The 21,311-nt window shown below is 37.8% G+C and overlaps 1 protein-coding gene across 2 annotated transcripts in view; it reads right to left on the reverse strand.

Annotated features, from left to right (window-relative positions):
• JAKMIP1 (janus kinase and microtubule interacting protein 1) overlaps positions 1–21,311 on the reverse strand; it is a 141,461-nt gene that overhangs the window by 16,950 nt on the left and 103,200 nt on the right. The window contains exons 13-20 of one of the 2 annotated variants that reach the window (XM_030239075.2): positions 19,723–19,785; positions 18,459–18,557; positions 15,353–15,454; positions 12,501–12,554; positions 11,462–11,527; positions 9,041–9,109; positions 5,843–5,920; positions 4,068–4,271 (exon numbers count right to left, since the gene is read on the reverse strand). In XM_030239075.2, coding sequence (XP_030094935.1) covers positions 4,068–4,271; positions 5,843–5,920; positions 9,041–9,109; positions 11,462–11,527; positions 12,501–12,554; positions 15,353–15,454; positions 18,459–18,557; positions 19,723–19,785 — 735 coding nt within the window. Of the gene's footprint in view, positions 1–4,067; positions 4,272–5,842; positions 5,921–9,040; positions 9,110–11,461; positions 11,528–12,500; positions 12,555–15,352; positions 15,455–18,221; positions 18,558–19,722; positions 19,786–21,311 lie in introns of those variants that run through there. The other variant, XM_050974012.1, reaches the window with a different exon arrangement.

Raw genomic sequence — 21,311 nt, forward strand, 5'->3', positions numbered from 1 at the left:
AGAAGCAGCTACAGTAAAACCAACAAGAATATATTTTGGTTTTTAATTTATTTGATTTATATAAAGCATATTTTGACATTTAAATAGTTACTAGTTTTAGAAGACAAGACAATTACAATGTATTTTTAAGGTGAGCTAACCATAATGTTGTGTGGATTTTCTGTACTGGGATTTTTTGGCTGCTGTTGTTTTTTTGTTTGGGGTTTTTTGTTTTATGGGGTTTTTTTTAACTTTGCTTAATTAGGAAGTTGATATCACTGCTTCAGAAACATGTTATATTGCTCTGTTTAAAATATCTTTTCTCTGAGATGGATTTTATAGCTACACAACACATTTTTCTCTCCCTCTAGAAATGATTCAAAGTATATGCATAAAAAATTACTCTTCTTAACAGAACTTGCTAGTAATGACCTTCATATTTTCAAAAAAAGCAGTAAAGTCATTCCACTGCACTGGCTATAGAACAAATGTTACTTTTAAATTAAGTCCTGCTAAAAATAAGCCAGACATTGATTTCCAAAAGGTTGTAAGAGCAGTGTAGCACAATGAGACTTTTCTGATGGCAACATCCGCACATGCCCTGTTGCTGGAAGCAAACAGCACAAGCTGCTCATGACAGATTTTTAATTAACATGTTTTACTCCTCCAGATAGAGAGGGTGGTGTAAATCAGAGCACCCTCTCTGACTTAGAGGGAGTACTGCCAACAGATTTCAGCTGAGGATCTGTCCCCCAGACCTGCATGTTGCACTCTGGGTTTAATAAAAGTGTTGTGTGCCTTAGCAAGCAGATCTAATCACACAGCCTGTCTAATTTGGCTCCACAGAGACCTGCTTTCCTTAATGCACAATGGGTATACATGAATGGTTCCATTTATATACTAATGAACAGTAATAATGTGGGGCTGCACATGCCCAAGAAGAACAGACTTACAGAGCCTACCTTCCTAAGATTTATTTATTTCACTGGAACAAAGTCAACACCCAGTGGCCAAGAACTCAAGCTTTACATCTGGACAAAGAACACCTAAAGCAGCTCAAGCTCACACCTGGGCAGCCACGTCCCTTTTCCTAATGCCCATCCCTGTCCCTCTCAGACAGTCATTCCCCAGGAAAGACATTTACCAGCTCTGTAAAACCAGCACCTCACACATCCTCAAAGTCCCTGCATGGAGCAATTAATCTATAATGAAACCTTGCATACTAACCTATAGCTTTAACCACATGCCCTTCCATTCCTGCACCCTGCATGTATGGTCAAGAGCCATTTATAGGCAGAAGGAGGGAACTCTTTCTTCATCACCAGATCTTGAACCCCCACTCTGTGTCACAGAAACTCTGGCTCAGAGAAGACTGTTGCCAGCCTGCCAGATAAGCAGAATTGTTCTTTTGAAGCCCTTGTATCAGGCAGACCAGAAGGTAATGAAAGCAAAGTAACAGGCCTTCTGAAGTGATTGAACTTCCAAAGTTTCATAGAATTTGGAGTCTTTAGTACATGATTTCTGTTTCAGGGAAAGTTTGAGAGTGTTTGCAACAAGAAGACTCTGTATTAAGCCTTGCAGGTCCATCATGTTGTCCTAACATTCTCTGTAACCTCCACTTCAGCAGAGGAGAAGTGTTGCACATACTGTAGAGGCACTGCAGACTGTAAAATCTGGCCAGGTCTAGACAACTGTTTTGCCAGAACAAAGTGCAGTGGGTGCTTGCTGATGTCACAGCATCAGCAAAACTTCTCCTGGATGTAAATACATGAGGAAAGGAGGGTACTTATCAGAGATGTACTTTACTTAGTGCAGCTTCATCCATTCATTAGGATTCTCTCAGCACAAGTGGGGTTTCATTTGTGTAACATTCACCTTGTGTCATTTGCTAGTGAGATGAAAGTGATCCCGTGAGAATTAGCCCTCCAATATCCCAGGCAAATTAACTAGCATCTTTGCCTTTGTTTTTCCTGTTTAATAGGGAATGTGGGGGGGAGGGCATGTGTGTGTGTGTTAAAAATAGATTACTAAAATACTTAGATGCTTATTAAGCAGTGGAATTCAGTTTAACATGTCCTGCAGGGCTGTAACATTAGCATGTCTAATGAGATGGGCACAACATGAAACTCTAATGACATCCTATAAAATGGATCTGGAGACAGGTACATAAACATCCATGGCTAATGAAGCTGTGTTTATGCTGGCATTTTTGTTTTCCTATGCACTCATCACATTTAACCTTATGTTGTGAAGCAGTCTGTGAGTACATGAACTGGACTAACAGAAGATGTGCTCCAGATGTGCACATAAAGTGCTCTAATTGATAGCCAGCAGGCCATGGAATAAATTGGAACAAAATCTAAATTAAACCCCAGATATACATAAAATATGGATTTTGAGTCCTCTGGGACAACTGTTTTGCTTTACAAGTCTACTCCTAGTTTTTCTTTTCTATTTGCCACTATTACATGAGCTCAGCTTTGAGGCTCTGCCCAGGTCCCCCAAAAATACACTCTAACAAGGGACACAAAATGTGTCAAACCCCATTCCTGGTGAAAGCAAAGGACCAAACTATATCTAGTCTGATGTTAAAATTGAAATTGTCAATTATTGAGGTGTAGAGGTGTTACTCAACACACAATGTCATTCATACCCATTAAATATCATTGACAAACTATATTTACCCAACTGAAGTGTTATTGTTTTGAATAAAACACCAACAGTCTGGCTAGGAAGTTGAACTGCCTAAGAAACTAACAAAAAAACTCCATTCTCACTAATTTTTAGCAACACTAATAACATTAAACTAATATCTTCTGGTTCCATCCTTATTTACCCAATTTAATCTATTTACTCTCTATTTCTGACACTTTTAGTGGCAGATGGTACCTACCTTCTCCAGCTTTCTGTGCACCATTGCTGATGACTAAAACTAGGTGACAACCCATTAAACAAGTTCATCTCCTGCTCTCAATGTTACACATTCCAAACCAACAGAACAGAGTCAAGGACTAGAGAGGGGAAACTTCTTGGAACTCAGAGGTCAGGTCTAGCACTGCCACCATAAGCACTTCCCACCACTGCAGGATGACAGGAGATGACCACAACAGTGCTGGGTGACATTACATCAGTTTCATCTATACTCATCTAGAAACCAACCTGAGCAGAGAGAAGCTTGCACTAAACTAAAAGCAGTTCTTGCCCCAGCACCTGAAATAGCAACATTGTTCTGGACACATCTGCATAGCACATTCTGGCATTTACAATATGTGATTTCAGACTTGCAGAGAAAGTAGCCAAGCAGTCCTCAAGATCTAGGACATCTGTCTACAACTTCCAGAGACTACTATAAAAGAGAACCAAAATCCTTGGAAAAGATTATTTCTGCTGAAGTAATTAATTAACACCATGAGACATGCAGCTCTCTTCTTTCACTTGAAAGCTCTCACTTTCACAAAAACACAAATACTAAATAATTGCCACACTTCTATAGGCCAGGACTTGCTAAATTCAACCTGTCAGTAATTGTGCTTAAGGAAGCAGCTTGGACAAACAAGGCTTTTCTGAATGAATTTAAAAGAGTGAAATATTGTAAATGGCCTCTTAAAAAGACTTTCTGAAACTTCCTTCTTTATTTCATTTAAAAGAGATCATAAATAGCTAAAATAAATAAAAAGGGAGGGGGGGGGAAATTAAAAACTTGGATTCCTGTAACTACTGTTTCTGCCTTTACTCCTTTCATGGTACACTCTAACAACCTTAAATTCTGACTTTTTCTGCTTTAGGCCTCAGACTTGCAAGAAGCTCCCCCTGGAGTCCTGTGGAAGGCGGTGTGGTTGCTCTCAGAGGAAAGGCGGTGCCACAGCACCTTGCGGTGAGACAGTGCCTTGCTCTGTGTGTGCCCCATGCCCAGCACACCCCGGTGCTGACCCCACACGCTCCTTGGCACGGGAGCTCTACAGAGACCAGACTGAACACAACTCCACGAGGTGAGGGTGAAGCGATGCTGTCGTACGGGCGGTGGCGGCAACCACAGAGGTAACACCAACACCAAGGGGGAGGAGAGAGAACCGTGAGGGAGGGATTACCTGCTGGGCCTGCTGCAGCAGCTCCATCCGCTCGTGCAGGATCTGGCTGTCAAACTCTCGGCTCTGCCTCAGGATCTGCCGCCGCACCTTCTCCACCGCCGCCCGCAAATCCTCCCGCTGCGCCTCCGTCAGCGACTCGCTGGCCCGCCGGCCCGGATCCTGCTGCAGGGCATTATACAGCGTGGCCTCCAGCTCCTGGATTTTCTAGTGCAACCCAAAGCACACACAGACAGGCTGGCGTTTGAATCCAGCAAGCAAACGACCCACCAAGAGCTAGAGGAGAAGGCTAGCAAGCGAGGCTAGGGCAGGATGGACACAGACAGACAGACAGAAAGCAGCAAGCGTGAGCGGTGAGGAGCATTCCACACAGAGTGCACGCAGCCTCCTGGCACGGATGGACACCCGGGAGATGGGTCCTGCTCTAACAAATCATTGATTCTTCCATTTAAGAAAGAGTCAGAAGATGGGTCTGCACTCAGTACCTGATAAAACTCCAAATCCTGATGCTGAACATTACAAATTTAACTTAAACTAACAGATTTCCTTCAACTGCAGCTGAATTGTTAAGCCATCCTATAAAACAAAAAGACCGCAGGCAAAACTGTGAACAGAAATCTCGCTCTCCCTCTCTGTGGCCCTAGTGACCTGATATCCACAGCTCACAGTCTGTGTCACTGGCTTAGCTCCAAGTTGCCATAAGCAATGAAGGAAGGAACACTTGTATACACTAATCCCTCATCCATCTCTTGTTGTCTGCCAGATTCCTGACATGATTCTCATGCACTGACCAAAACTGCAGTACTTTGCAAAGCACACAACACAGGAGAACTTCAGATTCACGTGGAGAATTGTACTCCCAAGAGGAAAGGAAGGAATCGTGGCAGTGTTTCCTTGATTACTGGGGTTTGCATGATCCTATCAAAAACCAGCATCCAGACTAACAATATTTGGATCAAGAGCGTCTGACCACATCCCTTTGGCCCTCGTAACACCTTTGTGAGGTAGGTAATGCCATCCATATTAGTGATGCACAAACAGCTGCACAGAGAGGTTAAATGGCTTGCCCAAGGTCACAGTGCTAGAAATAGTGCCTGCTTGCTTTTATCTCTGTTATCTGCTCTGAGCACTAGACCTTGCTTCTTCTCTGAAAACATTTTCCACATAACATTTACAGTGTATAAACAGTGCTTCAGGCCATTATATTTTGAGTTCCCAAAGTTATTATTAGCAAAGCTGTGTGTGTAATTTTACCAATTCCTGCATAATTCCTGATTGTTGTTTAGCCTGAGAAAAGCCAAGGTTTGCAGCTTCCCTTTTGAAAAGGAGGAAGGGTAAGGTTGGATAGGATTGCACAGGAAGGAATCGCAGAGGAAGAACAGGCATTCCTGATTTAGGATAGGTTAGCAGCAGTAATACTTACAAATGCTTCAAGAAAAGAAATATTGGAAAAGTTCTAAAGTAATTCTGGTGTATTTCAGTAGTCATGGGTTTTTTTCATACATAAACCAGCTTCCAGATGTACCAACAAGATGTTTATATATCATAGAATAAAAAATGCAATGCAAAAATGTTACACTTGTAAGTACTATAATCCATTTTCAAACTTTTGTTTAAGAAAGAGTTGATTTCTAGTCTGGCAGGAAAAGAAAAAAAAATATATAAAGTAAAAAAGAGTCCTATTTATAATAATTAAAAAAAAAAAAAACAACAAAAAAAACCCTGCAATTTATCAGATCTGTTCAAACAAAAAAATTTAATGACTGTTCTTTTCCTACCATGTATGCCTGGTCCAGAGCTTGCTTCCTGTAGTCGAGTTCTTCCTCTAAATAACCCTTCTGTTTACTGAACAGGTCCTGAGCAATAATAAAAACAAGGGAGTGTTTGTTCTTTATCCTAGTCCATGAAGAATCATAAATGCCATCATTTTTATGCAAGCTTTCTACTTGAAAGGAAAAGAAAACCCGTAGCAAATGACCACTTTCATTCTAAGGATGTTTGGAATATCAAATTTATGATATTAGCACTTCAAATCTGTCTATTATATTAACCAGCTGTACCTAGAAAACTTTGATCTCTACACCAGTGCACAAACCTGCCTGGACCTGACAGAAGCACAGTGAAAGGTGAGTGGGGATGTACATGCATGTGGTCCAATAGCTGTACCTTACACAGGGCCAAGGGAGGGAAAAGAGAAACACAAGAGAGGGCACTGTATGAAAATATCCCATGGAAATATTACCCTTAAGGAAATCATGGGGCAAGCCCTAAATGCTGTTGTCTAATGTGTTCTTCTAGGGAGGAAACCCGAGCATGCAGGGTTATCCACAGCTGGATTCTGCAGCACCATCCCGTGACGTGTTACTGAAGCTGAATAACAAATCAGTCCTCAGCTTGTACAGGCAGGAGGCCAAATTGAAACAGGTGAAGTGATGCCCAGAGAGGTTGAGTGACTAGCTGAAGAGCTGAAGAAGTTTTCAAGATACCTAAGATTTACAGGGATTGTTTACCTTTGTTCTTAAAAATCAAACTCCTCAACTTTCACAGCTGTTATATATAAACCTCACAGACTGGGGTTTCAGTGGAGCTCAGTATCCAAAACATATTTCAAGCAAGTTGTGGACATTCAAATGGTTGCCCTTAGAATGTTTCAAATCATAGAATGATAGAATGGTTTGGGTTGGAAAAGATCTCAGAGATCATCTTGATCCAATCCCCCTGCCAAGGGCAGGGACACCTTCCCCTAGACCAGGTTTGATGATAGTAAGTAGAACATCAAAGAGTTACTTAATTGTATTAGCTTTTCTTTCAAAGCAGGTTTTCACACTCAAAAGAATTAGTAGTAGAACAAAAAGCAGATAAGCCCTTTGACTGAATTTAATATTTTCTATCATTCTTTTTCCTAATCAACAAACTTTTGCATTTCCTCCACATATAGAATAAATGCCAAATTAAATACATAGGGTTCTTAAGATCACTAATTGCAGCTTTTATTAACAGTATTAAAAAATTCAAATATTGTTGCTCTGGTTAGTTTTATTGAATATGGGATTGCCTCAAAGTCACTTGGCCAAATTTTGCTATCAGACATATATGTGGACTTCTGACAACTTTTCTGTCAGTTGCCAGTGGTAACAGTAACAGCATATAAGACCAGTATTAGAGGATTCAGAGGAACAAGGTGTTATTTGTTCTCTGTATAAGAAGTATAATATTTACTATTAATTTCTTTTGTAAATTTGGAGTTCTTTTAATTACCTATTAATTCACATTCAAGGCAAACCCAAAGTTTAAGTCAGACCTTGGTCCTTGGTTGGGAACAGATGGACATCTATTGCCATGATAGCCATTTTAGACTCTTCTGCTCCAGCATATTCTAAATATGCTACTGGTCCTGAAGGGAAAGGGCCTCCAGCAAGTCCTGTGGGACATATTTTTCAGCCCTTATTGGAAATCTCCAGAATTCTGAGTTCAGAACTCTGGAGAATGTGATATGGTACTAGACACCACATTTATGCAATGCCACCATGGCTACCCAGGTGGCTCATTTTCTGACATGGATGAATTGCAGCAACTGTAAGGCTGTTGTACAGAATGAATGAAACACCACCATGCACTGGGAGTGCACAGCAAAGGACAGGCCTGCTCCTGACTTTCTTACAAGTGTCTGACACCACAGAGGTAGATTCACTTGTCTGAGACTATAAAATGGGTCAGAGCTACCACCAGAGCCCAGAATAGCAATGCAGCTGCCCTGATCATGTTACTTCTCAAAAGGGATAGTAAAGGCTACCCACACAAAGCAAGAGAGAAGGAAACAAGAATAGGACCTCAAACCCTTAACATGGGTTTCAAGGACAACTACACCAGTGCTTCAGTCCTTCATGCTAGAACATAACTTCTCAACTCATTGAGTCAGTCATTAGGGATGCAGATTCTCAGATTGCTGTGCTAAACAAATAGATGCAAGGGCTATCCATGGTAAGACTTGAAAACATCAGAGATAATGAGGGGGAAGATAATCTAGCAAGTTATGAACCCCCTATTTTTTCAATTTTTCTTTACAAAAAAATCTAGTATTGGTGGCCACTTTCCCTTCCCCAAACCTTTGTATTTTTCCATAACAAGACTTAAAAATAAAGCAATACTAAATGTGGAAAGTATCTTATCTATGTTAATGTCTAGTCAGTATGACAGGTCACACTCAACAGAGAGAACAGTCTCGGCACTTCTGTTTTTGTTTGTGGCTCAAACACACACTTCTTCACTGGCCCTGGGCAAATCACTTAACCTCCCTGTCTCATTGTCCCATTCTTTAGGAGGAATGCAGTGCTGCTTATTTATCTACCTGTAAAAGGTGTGGAGAGGATTAATCAGTGTTTGGATTGCCATCTGAAGATGTGAAGCACAGCATGCATGGTAAACCAATAAAACAAAATACTCTTTCTAAAACTATTCAACATATGGAAAAATAAGGTCAGTTTGTTCTTCAAGACAGAACTGCTTTTTGAGAAAACGTTATGTCTTTAGGCATGAATGCCATGGGGCAAGAAAGGTCATCTGGAGTAAGAGGTCTTGACAGCTTGATCAGAAGCTAAGTACCAGAGAGCAGAGAAATACCCTTGCCAATTCTACTAGCATGACCCCAACATTAAAAAGATGATGTTGCTGCCTGACAAATTAATATACAAAGAAAGCACAGAGACAATTTCACACTGGTTAATGTGCTCTCCAGTTATGCCTTTGTGCCCTAATTCATATATATTTTTGCTATTTTTGTTCTATATAGATTTGAAAATTCTCTCTCCCCCCCCAAAGAATACAAGCAATAGATTGTTCTAGAAACCACTTGCCTATTTTACCATGAAGCCATCTTTGTCAAGCAGAGAAAGGCAGCAAACCTGCCTGAGATGAAATATATGCACAATCCCTTACGTGAGTTTTAGCTAAATGAATTTTTAGCTATTGTTTCTTACCTTCTCATTCTCCAGGTCTAGCATCTTCTGTGTCAGCGCAGCTTCTGTCCCCTCTATCTGTTTCAACCACTACAGCAGTGTGAAGAGAAAAAATAGAAAATGAGCAGAGATTTTGAAAAAGGTTCTACCAAATATTTTTCCAGTTTGTTGCCAGCACTTCCAGGCATATGCTTCTCCCATGCTGTCTATTCACTCTGGAGACACACATGAAAATAAACAGGTTGTGAGAGCACAGGCAAAATGGAAGACTGCAGAGACACACTAAAGACAAACAAGTGGAGGTTGCTTTCCTACAGGAAATTAAATGGGGATTTCCCCTGTAAAGTTCAAGAAACAAAATAGACTTGGGTCAAGAATGCAAATTCAACCTGATTGTTTCTTACTCAAATGCTTGTTGGCCTGATTTGTGAAACCATCATTTCACTTCAGGCCTCCAGTCCTTCATTTTTCCAGAGGGCAATTTAAACAAAAGACAAGGTGGAAAACTCAGCAGTTAATTCTGCACAGTTTGCTGCATTCTTTGTGGGAAAAGGCTCACTTGCAAAACATTGGTGATGTTAAGGGAAAAATAAAACAGACAGACAGATGGATACTCTTGTAGCTGCTACTATGAATCCCTTGACATTATGGTAACATTCAAAACAGAATGGAGAACCGCAATTGCATTCTAAAGGTAAAATTACACATCATAATAGCAAAATGCATGGATACAAGGCTCTTGCTTAATCACTGTCACCAGTATTATGTTAATATTTCCATTTAAGTTTACTGGGATGGATGGAATGATGTATTCTGAATTATTTCATTTAATTTCCCTACTGGTCTTCAATAAGGACCCATGACCAGCTTACAGAGCAAGCAGATCTGCCACTGATAATTATTGCTTTCCTCAACTGCCTTGTTTACTAACACTGGACTACTCATATCTTCTTTAAGTCTTTTGCTAACCTTTGCACAGCAACTCCTGTAATTTAGTATTTTGGTGAATTGATTCAGCCTCAGACTCAAAGGAATTAATGACATACTAGCTTTTTTCCCCAAGATTTGCACAGAAAATTTGCACAGAAACATAAGTTTACAGCTTAGAAAATGTGAATTCATTTCTTGATCATTTTGAACCTTCCACGATTTAAGACTGATGAATAAAAATGGAAATTTGTTTTATCTGCTTAACGGGTTAGCTTTCTACAGAAAAAAATTAACAGGAACACCATATTCCCCTGAGATTCTATTTTCACCATCTTTGTTTTCTTCATTTTGAAGGTGACAAGCTGGAGATATTCCTAAGGAAAGCCTCACCACGGATATTTGAGCATTCTGAACCTTTGAAATCAGTGGAAGTGGGAAATCCTGAGCATCTCTCACAGTTACCCTCAATCAAGTGAAGGGCTATTTGCAAAAATTAGAGGTCTAATTTTTTTTAAGGTATGCAAATGATATGCAAAACTAAATGTTGATTCTGAATGTTCTATACCTCTTACCCTTTCATAAACCATGGGACACAGGAGACACAAACAGTATTTTTGGGAGTCTATATGTTACCCTTTAATAGTGTAGTTTTTATCCTTTTCTTTTTTTGGATGTGAAGTGCTGAAATTCCTCCTCTTTTAATGCCACAGCACAGTGAAAAACTGTTTTAGCCCTTTTCCCCATTTTTATTTTGATTATAGCAATTACTCATTTAAATTAATGATTATTAAATTACCTAATGTAGATTATTTACTTTAAGGTATTTAGATAAGTAGATTATCAAAATTATATCAATTAAAGCAATTATTAAAACTGCTCAAATTTTAATTTAAAATATCTGATGAATTTCAACAATACATCAGGCAAGATTTAATGGAAGCATATGAAAAGGATGCACAGAGCTTCTTCAGAGAAATATGCAAGTCTTTCTTAGTTCTAAATGTCCCCCCTTTCACATACAGATTATATTCTCTGGAAGTAAAGAACTGGCCATACAGAAATGAGTGACTCGATTGTCTTGTGCAAGCTACTTTTTCTCTACGTCCACTAATTTACAGAGGAGAGGACCACTGACTACTCTGAGCTTTTTCAGTCATCCACAGAAATGAGCCCAAAAGGGATCATGGGCACCTCACAGAGGGCACCTTACAACTGCTGCCAGAGCAATGAGGGCACAGCACTTCTGGGAATGGAGTCTCTTCTGTTAAGTGGATTTTTAGTTCTTTATGCTAAGGGAATATCTCCAAAACATGCTTTTGTTTTTAAACTGGGTTTCTTTCTTAAGTTTGGCTTTACCTCAAGACACCACAATCCCAACATTCAAGTAAGGATCAACACATGCTCCAATCAAGACGACCTGGACAGAGAAGCCATACTTCCCTGGCAGTGTAATAAGGTACCTTACAAGACATGGCCAATTTTAAGCAGAGAAAAATATTTACTGAATTCTACCTTTTCACAGAGGGAAAGCACAGTCCCAGCTTGGATTATTGCAACCTGCTCTTCATTTCTCAAATTCTAAAATACAAAAAGATGCATTTTAATTTTGATTAAAAATTCATCCTTTAACATGAGCAGCAAGTTTTAACCATACTTCAAAAAGTAAATCAGTTATAACATTTAGGATTATAGACATGACCAAAACATGACCCACAACTGAAAGTACTGAAAATTAAACCAAGGGTGCTTAGTTCCACTCTATTTCAGTATACCAGCACCACAACACTTATTCAACAGATCATTTAATGAAACAGATCATTCAATGAAAATTTAGTGGTTTCAGTCAGGGATTTTACAGTTTTTTCCCTGTTTTTGCCAGTTCACTGGACAAAGCATTGCAGCAAGTGAATCTCACCTTCATGCACTTCAAACTTCTAATTAAAAAAAACAGTACAAAAAGTAAGTGCCATAGAAACCTGCACAGGACTTGCAACATGATATGCAAATCTAAAACTTAAAACTAGTATTAAAAAGACTTGAATCTGTTAAATCTAGCTATAAACTGGAGTCAGCTCTCTGGGCACATTTGTGCCCCAAATGTGTGGCTAAGATTTTATACTGTATTTAGCAATAAAGAGGAAAAAGGGGAGACAGTTATCCTTGCCTTTCTCCCAGAAAATCCACTCCTGGCAGTGACAGCCTTCACAGTAGAAGGTGCTACTATAACTGCTCAAGAGGAATAATTCACATATTGGTCTGGCTTTGACTTCTGTTTTGCATCTTTTCACTTTGCCTATTACAGTGCCTGTTTTCTGTATCATTTGGTCTAGACCAAATTCTACCTTGAAAAAATACTCTTTTCACTACCATCAGTTTAACTAAAAAATTTCACGTTGTAAAAGCCATTCCTAACCATACATATTCTTCATACAAACCCAGGCATATAAAAATCACCCAGTGCACTGTCTTGGATGTTAGTATTTGCTGTGAAAAATAATGCTTTAAATTAACCATGAAACTGGAGGTACATTTAAAAGTAAAAAATTGTTACCCCATTATCTCCAAGAATATCTAGCTTCTTCATAAGTTCAGATATATTCACGTCCTGAAAAAGATGTTTGACACTTATTTTTTATGAAGTAGGTTAAAAACAATTTTTATATGCTACATTTTATGTACCCTTTATTCTCTGTGTGTGTGAAAAGACTTCAAATGTAAATAAGTGAAACATAATTTTGCATCACAGTTACAAAAGTAATTACTGGTACTTCAAGACAAAACTAAAAGTCACTTTCAATTATAACAAGCAACCTGGATGTCTGTGCATGAGGGCAGAATGTTCCTTTATCATTCACACTTCTCATCCTGCTAATGTGTGTAGAAGAAAGATCAAAACTGATAAACAGGTTTAAAAGATGTAAAGAGAAAGGGCTTAAAAGACTTTTTTGTTTGTTTGGAGTGGAGCATCAACCACATCAAGCTGCAGAAGTTTCAAGGACAGAGAGTATAAACAAATAATTGCTAAGAAAGTTTGCTTGGTGGTTTGCTTTTTAAACAAAACCATGGAGTTTCAAATCAGCCTTACAGTGGCAGAAAGGAATGTGCACAGTGGGCTGAACATCCTCCTCCAAAGAGCTTATCAGCTCATAATCATCTTTCTGATTAGAAAGCCACATTTCTCTGCCACTCAACTCTTAGATAATAAACTGAACAGCCCATCCTTATTAAGGCTCTGCCACTGAAATAAAGAAAACAACTCCTCTGATTCAAAAAAGAGAGGCATAAATTAATGGACTCACAAAATCATAGAATATGTTGAGATGGAAGAGATGCATCAGGATCATTGAGTCCAACTCCTGGCCCTACACATCCCCAGGAGTCACACCATGTGCCTGAGAGCATTGTCCAAACACTTCTTGAGCTCTGTCAGGCTGGAGCTGTGACCCCTTACCTGGGGAGCTGTTCCAGTGCCCAACCACCCCATGGGTGAAGAACCTTTTCTTGATAAAATTCACATGATGTATTTCACACTGTGCCAGGATACATTCCTAGGCCCCAGAACTCTATTTAAAGTTTAAAAAGTTGTTGAAAAGGGTCATGGAACTGTTTAAACAGAGGTAATCACGTTCTCCTGAACTATCCCAAGTTTGCTCTGCAAGTTAACACATCAAAGTTAACATGGACCAGGGATCATTTCCACTAACAGCCTGTGTGCAGCCTTGCTGTTTGAAGGGAGGAAGCCTTGAGAGCATGGGAATGGAACAGTCCATGTTAATCCAAAATACTTAATACACATAAAGGAAAAGAACTTCTGCTCATATCCAGCACTTAGAAAGGGCCAACATGTCACAGAGCCATGTGCAGTTTTCAAGTTTTTCTATCCTGAGAGGTCCCCTCCAGCTCTTCCCAAGAACTTCAGGGGTGTTCCCAAATGCTACATGAGCTATTTAACTGTTCACATCCCTAACTCTGGAATGGTGCAGATCCTAATACACTTGTGTTTGGATGGATTTTAGAAACAAAACTATTGATTATGGTCATCATTGACAGTGCTGAACAGAAACTTCTTTAGCCAACGAGTTACACTAGTGAAGAATGGAATTTACTTGCATCCATTGAGCCAGAAATAATCATCCTAATAATTTATTTCCAAATGATGCATAAAGGAAGAATCAGAAACCAAATTAGATGTTGCATCATTCTGGAATCTACATTGCTACTGATGGCTAATAATTCTTAAAAGCACTGAAAACAGATAAAAGGTCAACCATTTCAGTCTGCCCGTTTTAGGTGACTGCCCCATCTTCCAGGTAAGCAAACTGAAAGGCATATTGAAAAGAATCCATCTGTTAAAACATATCATAGATACAATGGAAAAAAGGGAATTATGGATTCTGGTACACTGTACCTGCTACAGAACAACAGGTAAGCTAAAAGTGGGTCTGGCTGTATTTGTAGGTGATATGCTGACTGATGACTCTTGGTGTGCTTTGGGAGATGAGAATCCAACCAAATCTGTAGGTCAGAAGCAGATTTTAACTCTTTTCTTTCAGACTACTCAACTTCCTAAAAATATGCAGGGACAATTTCTGTTTGTTTCCTCTAGAGATCATGCTGGGCTCATTAAAGCACTGAATAGCAACAAGTCTCCTATAAGAGGACTTGTAAACACAACTAAAAATTCAACCATAAATCACTAGTGAGTGGCACTGAGATGATGCTTTAGTTACTTGTAGAAAAGTTGCCCAGCCCTGTTGTGTAACATTACTGACAACACAACTCTGAATTCAATCTTAAGTGAACCAGCTTGCAAACCAAGTTGCAGGAATAGCCTGTTCAGGGGGGAACAGGAGTGAAAAGAGTTATTCTTGCTTCCCTATATCAGAAGGTAATCAAGGGAGATCCTGATGTTTATCTTGTTCTAAAAGAGTCCGACCTATCTGAATGAGTTCTGGGTCAGGTACCTAATGCTTCAAGGCCCTGGCCTTGGCAAATAACTTAAGCATATTCATTCAACAAATAAAAGCCTTCACTAAGCTGGGTGTAAAATACGGACTGAATGTCATGTTCCTGAACTCACTGAAGTTGAGGAAGACATTTAATATCATGAACCATGAACTGCAGCAAGCCTGACAAAGAATCACTTCAACATTCACATTCTTCCCTAGACTAAATGTAAATTATCTTGAGTGACCAGCCTTGAGTTTCACTGAGGAACTCCTGACATGACCAGATTGTATTCCTACAAAATGGTTTCCCCACTTAAAAATGTCTTTTCTTATTTGTTTTCTTTTTTTGCATTTTCTTCCCTGGTAAGTGTCAAACCATTTGTTTGGATATTAGACTGGTCATTCAAGAAAGGTTGCTAGCCATCCAACTGTTTCTAGTGTTTCTCTGATATACCTTTATTCCTTCCTGATGGCAGAACAGTTGAAGTGCACTTCCATTGTTTTCAGGGAAGGTGGTTATATGAAGATTAAATGCTGGTGACCTTCTCTCTCTCTCCTGAGGAAAGATTTGTTTAAAAACAATATTTGTGAATATACATTAATATTTATTCCCCACCTTTACAAAACATACTTGTACATTAAAAAGGCAGATTACTGCTCTCATTCCAAATCTATTCTATTTCCTCTTACTTTTTATTTGAAGAATTTTGGCTAAATACAAACATAGTATTACCTGCCAGCTGATTCCATGCACACAGTTTCTGCAAAGCAACCTGACACTCCCCAGCTGCAGAACCCTTGCAACACTGGCCCTAATTGACTGGAGCCCTGAAATACTCTGCAGGTTTTTATGTTGATTATAACCTTATTTAACTACTGTTTTCTTTCATGGAACAATAAAAAATTTAGAAATAAAAATCTGCAGAAAAAAAATTAAACTTCATCATGAAATAGTATTGTTAAATATTTTCTCACTAAAATTAAACGTGTGTGTCTGGTCCCTGTTTATTCTACAGTCTGCCTTCCTATTAGAGCATTTAAAATCCTCATTTATATTCACTCCAAGAGCCAAAATGTCAGATTATGTTGAAAGGCAGCACTATTCTACAGTTACAATTCTATTGTGACAAAACAAAAAATTATAAATTCCCATCTATCTAAAGATATTTAGTATATCTAAAACTTAACTGGTCCATGTAGATGACTTTCATCCATTTCTTCAAAATACCAACCTATTACTTCTTCAGAAGGCAGATATAACATAAGCAATTTTTAGCTAAAATAAATTTTCATGTGCCTGTGAAAAATGACTGGACTGAAGGCTTTGGGCAACAAAGGCATTGGGTCTTGCTCTGAATTCTTTCTGGCCATGAGAACACGAGCAAGAAACACCAGATTTCATCTCCATGTTACAAGGGGATGCTTTGGCAACATGAGCTTCATATTCTCAGAAAGACCACTACTACAAGTACTTCAGTTCCTGTGACCATCCATGTATTACTCTATTTCCTAAATCACAGATGAGGTGCTTTAATTGATATGGCAGGCAGGCTGCATCCATTCTCTTAAACAAGTTACAAAGCATGGCAAATCTTGTTCATTAATTAGGTTAAAACTAATTTGAAACTACAGCATAGAGAGAAAAATCTCTGTAGTCTATGCAATTTTCCCCTCTGAGGCTTTTAAAAAATAATATTTACATCAACAGTCTAATTCTGAAATGGGCTTCAATAATATCTTAGCTGTTGTAAACCAAAGCCGGAACTTTAATTTTTATCCAAATTCAGTTATGATTTAGATATTGTTAAAAATTCATCAGTTGCTATTGCATTCATCTCACCTAAACTTGCTTGCTTTAATTGATAAATAAATGATTATGTTTTATACTTTACCTAATTTTCATCTGAAATAAGTGTGCTAAAATATACTGTTCTGATTACCAGTAGAACTGATGGTTTTCCTAAAGCATGGCATTGTCAGTCACAATGGTGTCTACGTTCTTGTCTACTGAGGAAAAAATCTTTTCTTGCAATCACATAAAAATGCTTCCATTGTTATTCTGTGAAAGAATTTTTCCAAGCTTTGGCACATGACAAAACCTTACATGACATACTGAGCTGTTTTTGATGTGATTCTTTCATGAGAAAAATACATTCAGGAAGGATCTATTGAAGAATATTTGTTCGTTGCTTAAGAAAACTTTTTTTTGGACAGTTTTACTTCTAAGAACACCCACACTTGAGAAAGCAATTTCTAGTGCAATGGCCAATTCAAATGCTAAATTGTTCTCTATTTTTCTTTACAGTCCTTTAATAAAATACAAAGATATGTATTAGGAAGCATATCTATTTTTTTGAACATCTACTGAAATTCTAATAACCTAAATTCATAGTTTTGAATGTAATGGGCTACGACATCAAAACATATGGTTGATAAAGGATAAGAAAAAGATAAAGAAATGTCAGACAAAGAGAACATCCACATAACAGGGAGACATGACATTTTCATCTTTATCAGAGAAGTTACACATGCTGAGGTTTTTGGTGAAACGTGCTGGGTGATAAAAATGGAGGAGTGACAATGACAGGTTTGTCAGAGAGTTTATTCTAAGCAGTGTTAAGAATGCTGGTGATCTTTGAAACTGAACAATGTGTCATCAGGCAATACAACCATGTGACAACTGTGCATCACACACAGATACTTCAGTGTTACTAAATCCGACATGAGCCCAGTTTGTGAGGGGATGAGAGCCATTGCTTTCAGTTGTAACCACAGGCCTCATGTGCAGTGCTAATAACAAATAATTTTGCTTATTTCATTTATGCAAAGTATGGAATTTGTTTGGTATCGGCAACATGTTAGCCTAACATACAGAAGTTATAATTCTGCTTTACCACTTTTCTTTGGCATTGCCAGAGGTTTGGGGTTTTTTTTTATTTTTCATTGACTGAAGCCAATTATTTCCAATCCATGACCATTTTAAACCATGAGAAAATGGATTTAAGGTAAGAGGAATTCTTTGGAAGCTGCTATCAAAATGTGTTCTTTTAAAGATAAGTTTACTTCATATGAATGTTGTCAACACTAAATTGATGTCATTTAAAGCAGTTCTACATTGATGTGATGGACATGTCAGATCTTTGGTCAGATCACTGCATGCAAGATGTGAGAAGGTGTGTTAATTTAATCAATGCCAGCGAAGGCTGTAGAATACATACCAGGTGATTTTACATGCAGGAAAGGAGCAGTTATGGAAATGAAACAAATAAAAAAGGCAAAATATTGCAAAACAAAATATTTTATTAGATGAAAACCAAACTATATGCAATTTATATTAGCTATATTACATCTTTATAAACATTAGTGAGCATTCTCTCCAAAACATATTAAGGCAGTGGCATCAATTTCATTATCCCAAGATACAACATTTAAAAAATAGATACCTAAGTGTCTTCCCTTAAACATGCACCAGACATCAGTAATCTTTACAGGAATTTCAGCTTGGGTTCAAACATAATTTCTGCTCCATTTGAGAGTTTGCAACAGAGAGAATCTCTTACTTCAAGCTCTAGCACTCTGAATTCTAACAGCTCATTCTGGTCTTTTGCATCTTGCATCTCATTCTTCAGCTGATGCTCTTCTTGTTCCATTCTGTAAATCTGTGAGACAAACACAACATGGTAACACCCTGTAAGCACTAGAAAAGATACTGCGCAGAGTTACAAGCCAGGGGTTTAAAAAAACCTGTTAATTATTTCCATTTTTTATTATACATCAGGCTGTGTCATAGAGATAAGAAATTATTTTATCAGAAAGTATTTCTGAGAGCTGTCAGCAGAAAATGGTCAATGTTCTCTTAAAGTAATAATCTGGAAGTAACATAAAAGTGATATGAATATTGTATCTAAATAAGTTAAGTAGTAGAAGTTTTCTTTTTAAATCCAGCAAATGAAATTAATTACATTAACATTTGGGTAGACTGTTCTCATTGTCTTTGCCTAATTAGACATCTATTTTTTACAGTATATGAAAGACAATAATGGTGTGGTTTTAATGACTACTTTTTAATTTGCAGAATTTTGCCTTGGGGTACTAACAAAGACAAAATAGAAATTCAATACTGGCTATTAATTATGCCAACTAATAGCTTTGGTCTACTGTCTAGTTTAACTGGGTGATCTTTTTCTTGTAAAAAACTAAATAGAAGTGTACCATCTGGCACAATGTACTTTGACATTTACAGTGCCCATGTAAGTCCAAGTAAATTAAACCTGTCTGTAGCTACTTTCAATCATGATATTTTAATTGGTTATCTTATTTGTATTTGTATTATATTAATATTAAGCTACTAATTAACAATATCAGTTTTTTGTCTTCCTGAGTTGACTAGCCAACTTTCCCACCACTATCAACACAGAAAAATGCAGATGCTCAGCTCTGAGTATCTCAGACAGTTAATGTAATAAACCTTAAATCAGTCAGTATTACTTAATGTGTGGAAAAACTATAAAAACATTGAAGGGAGCAGGCAATTTTGCTAGTGGTCAGGACAATAATAACCTTTGTGTATCTGTGTATTTTATTGGGCACTAGAAACCTCAGCCAGCTTGGGATGCACTGGTGGCTGTCCATGTAATTCCACAAGAAAAAGCAGCTTTGATTCCTGAAGACTATAAAAGCATGTTGGTACTTTAATCAGAGACTTTTACTTAAATTTCTGTTTCTGATGATAAATAAAGCAATTTCATGCTGATTTTATAGTACTTAGTGCATTCAATTTCTTCTATGATAAATGGCAGCAATGGTGAAAATATTCCCACATACCTTCTCTAGCAACTCCTGATTTGTTCTAATTAACAGCTGCTTTTCTTCTACCCATTTTGAATCCTGTGAGGAAAATACATATGTTTTGTTAAAGAAGACAAATTAATGCCTACAATAATTAGATTTCAGACATCATTTTGCATTCAAGTATAAAATGGTCACACACTGAAAAATAAATGTTTCAAGGATGTACAGCATTTTATACTACAGTGAAAATAAAAGTTCTTTCCTGTAGCAGTCTTTTGTTTCCTAGTATGTTTCAGCTAGCATGTACTTTAAAATCTTTACATGTAGCAATTGTGGGTTACCATAGTTATATGCTTAATGTCATTTTTAAAACATTTATTTACTCAGCTGAACTCAAAACTATTGCTTGCCATTGCAAAGGTTTGGAAACTTTCTTGCAAAATCATCCCATTTTAAGTATTGCAATACAAATACAATGGGAGGAACAGATGAAAATGCTTTTACTACCCCAAATGACCAAAAAGAAGCTTCAGCAATATAAAGTTATTACCCTCGGCTAAAAATCTGAGAATCTGGCCAATATACAGTGTTTGTGACAAGAAATTCAAGGCTGTGGAGAAAGGGAAGTGATGCAAGACATTGTACACTCCATTTGGAAACTGTATTTCCAATTACCAACTTGTTCCAAAATATGTCTTCCCTTTTGGTTTTCCAATGGCTTCAAAAGGCCTCATCAAATATCCCTTTAAAGAGCCAAGGAACAAAACTTCACGGCCAGTCATAGCTGGACATTGAGATTTAATGGATTATAACTGCCAAATTTGCTCTTGTTTTTCCTATAGAGAAATCTATTTACATCACCTTGCTCATGCTCCTCTAAAAGGCTTATTAAAACAATATCCAACTCTTAATATGCCATATTAACTCTAGATCAAATTATCTTCTAGGTTCAAGGGATGATTTATTTAAAATCTACATGCCTTTACTAAAGCATTAAGGACAATGAATTCTTTTTCAGGAAGACATTTGCACTCTCATGTTGCATAAGGAACAAATGAAATCTGGTTATCCCAGCCCATCAAATATTCTTGAAATCTCAATCTAAAATATTATGGTATTATATTGATTCCAGTTAGCAGTTTTGAAGACATTTTAGTTTTTCTACTTACTTACTGTCTGCTACAATTTCATGTTGTACTGTTCTCTCTACCTTTTTCCATTCATGCACAAAAATGCACTTCATGTAATAAACAAGCTTTCATGGTTGTGATGTTATAAGAATAACATACTAAAATGAGTACTGAAAGGCATTACACTTGTCAAGAATTTTTGAGGCAAGTGAAAGAAATGTTGAAAATAGAATCTGGTATCTAGTTTAGTATTTAACTAGCATTTTACTAAGGCCAAGGAATGAAGAGTTGCAGGCACAGCCTTAGGGTGGACATCCCAATGCATGGATATGGTAAACACCCATGTGGTAAGGTTCAACAGCTATATCAGACTGCAGCTTCAACTACACCAGTTCACACAAACAGAAAAAACAGATAAATCTGCTCTATTGATAATAAATTTCTGCATCTTTCTTGATGGAGTCCAACTACACTTTCTGAGAAAACCTGAAC

This window comes from Serinus canaria, chromosome 4, assembly GCF_022539315.1.
Source record: "Serinus canaria isolate serCan28SL12 chromosome 4, serCan2020, whole genome shotgun sequence".
In the NCBI taxonomy this organism is placed as follows: domain Eukaryota; kingdom Metazoa; phylum Chordata; class Aves; order Passeriformes; family Fringillidae; genus Serinus; species Serinus canaria.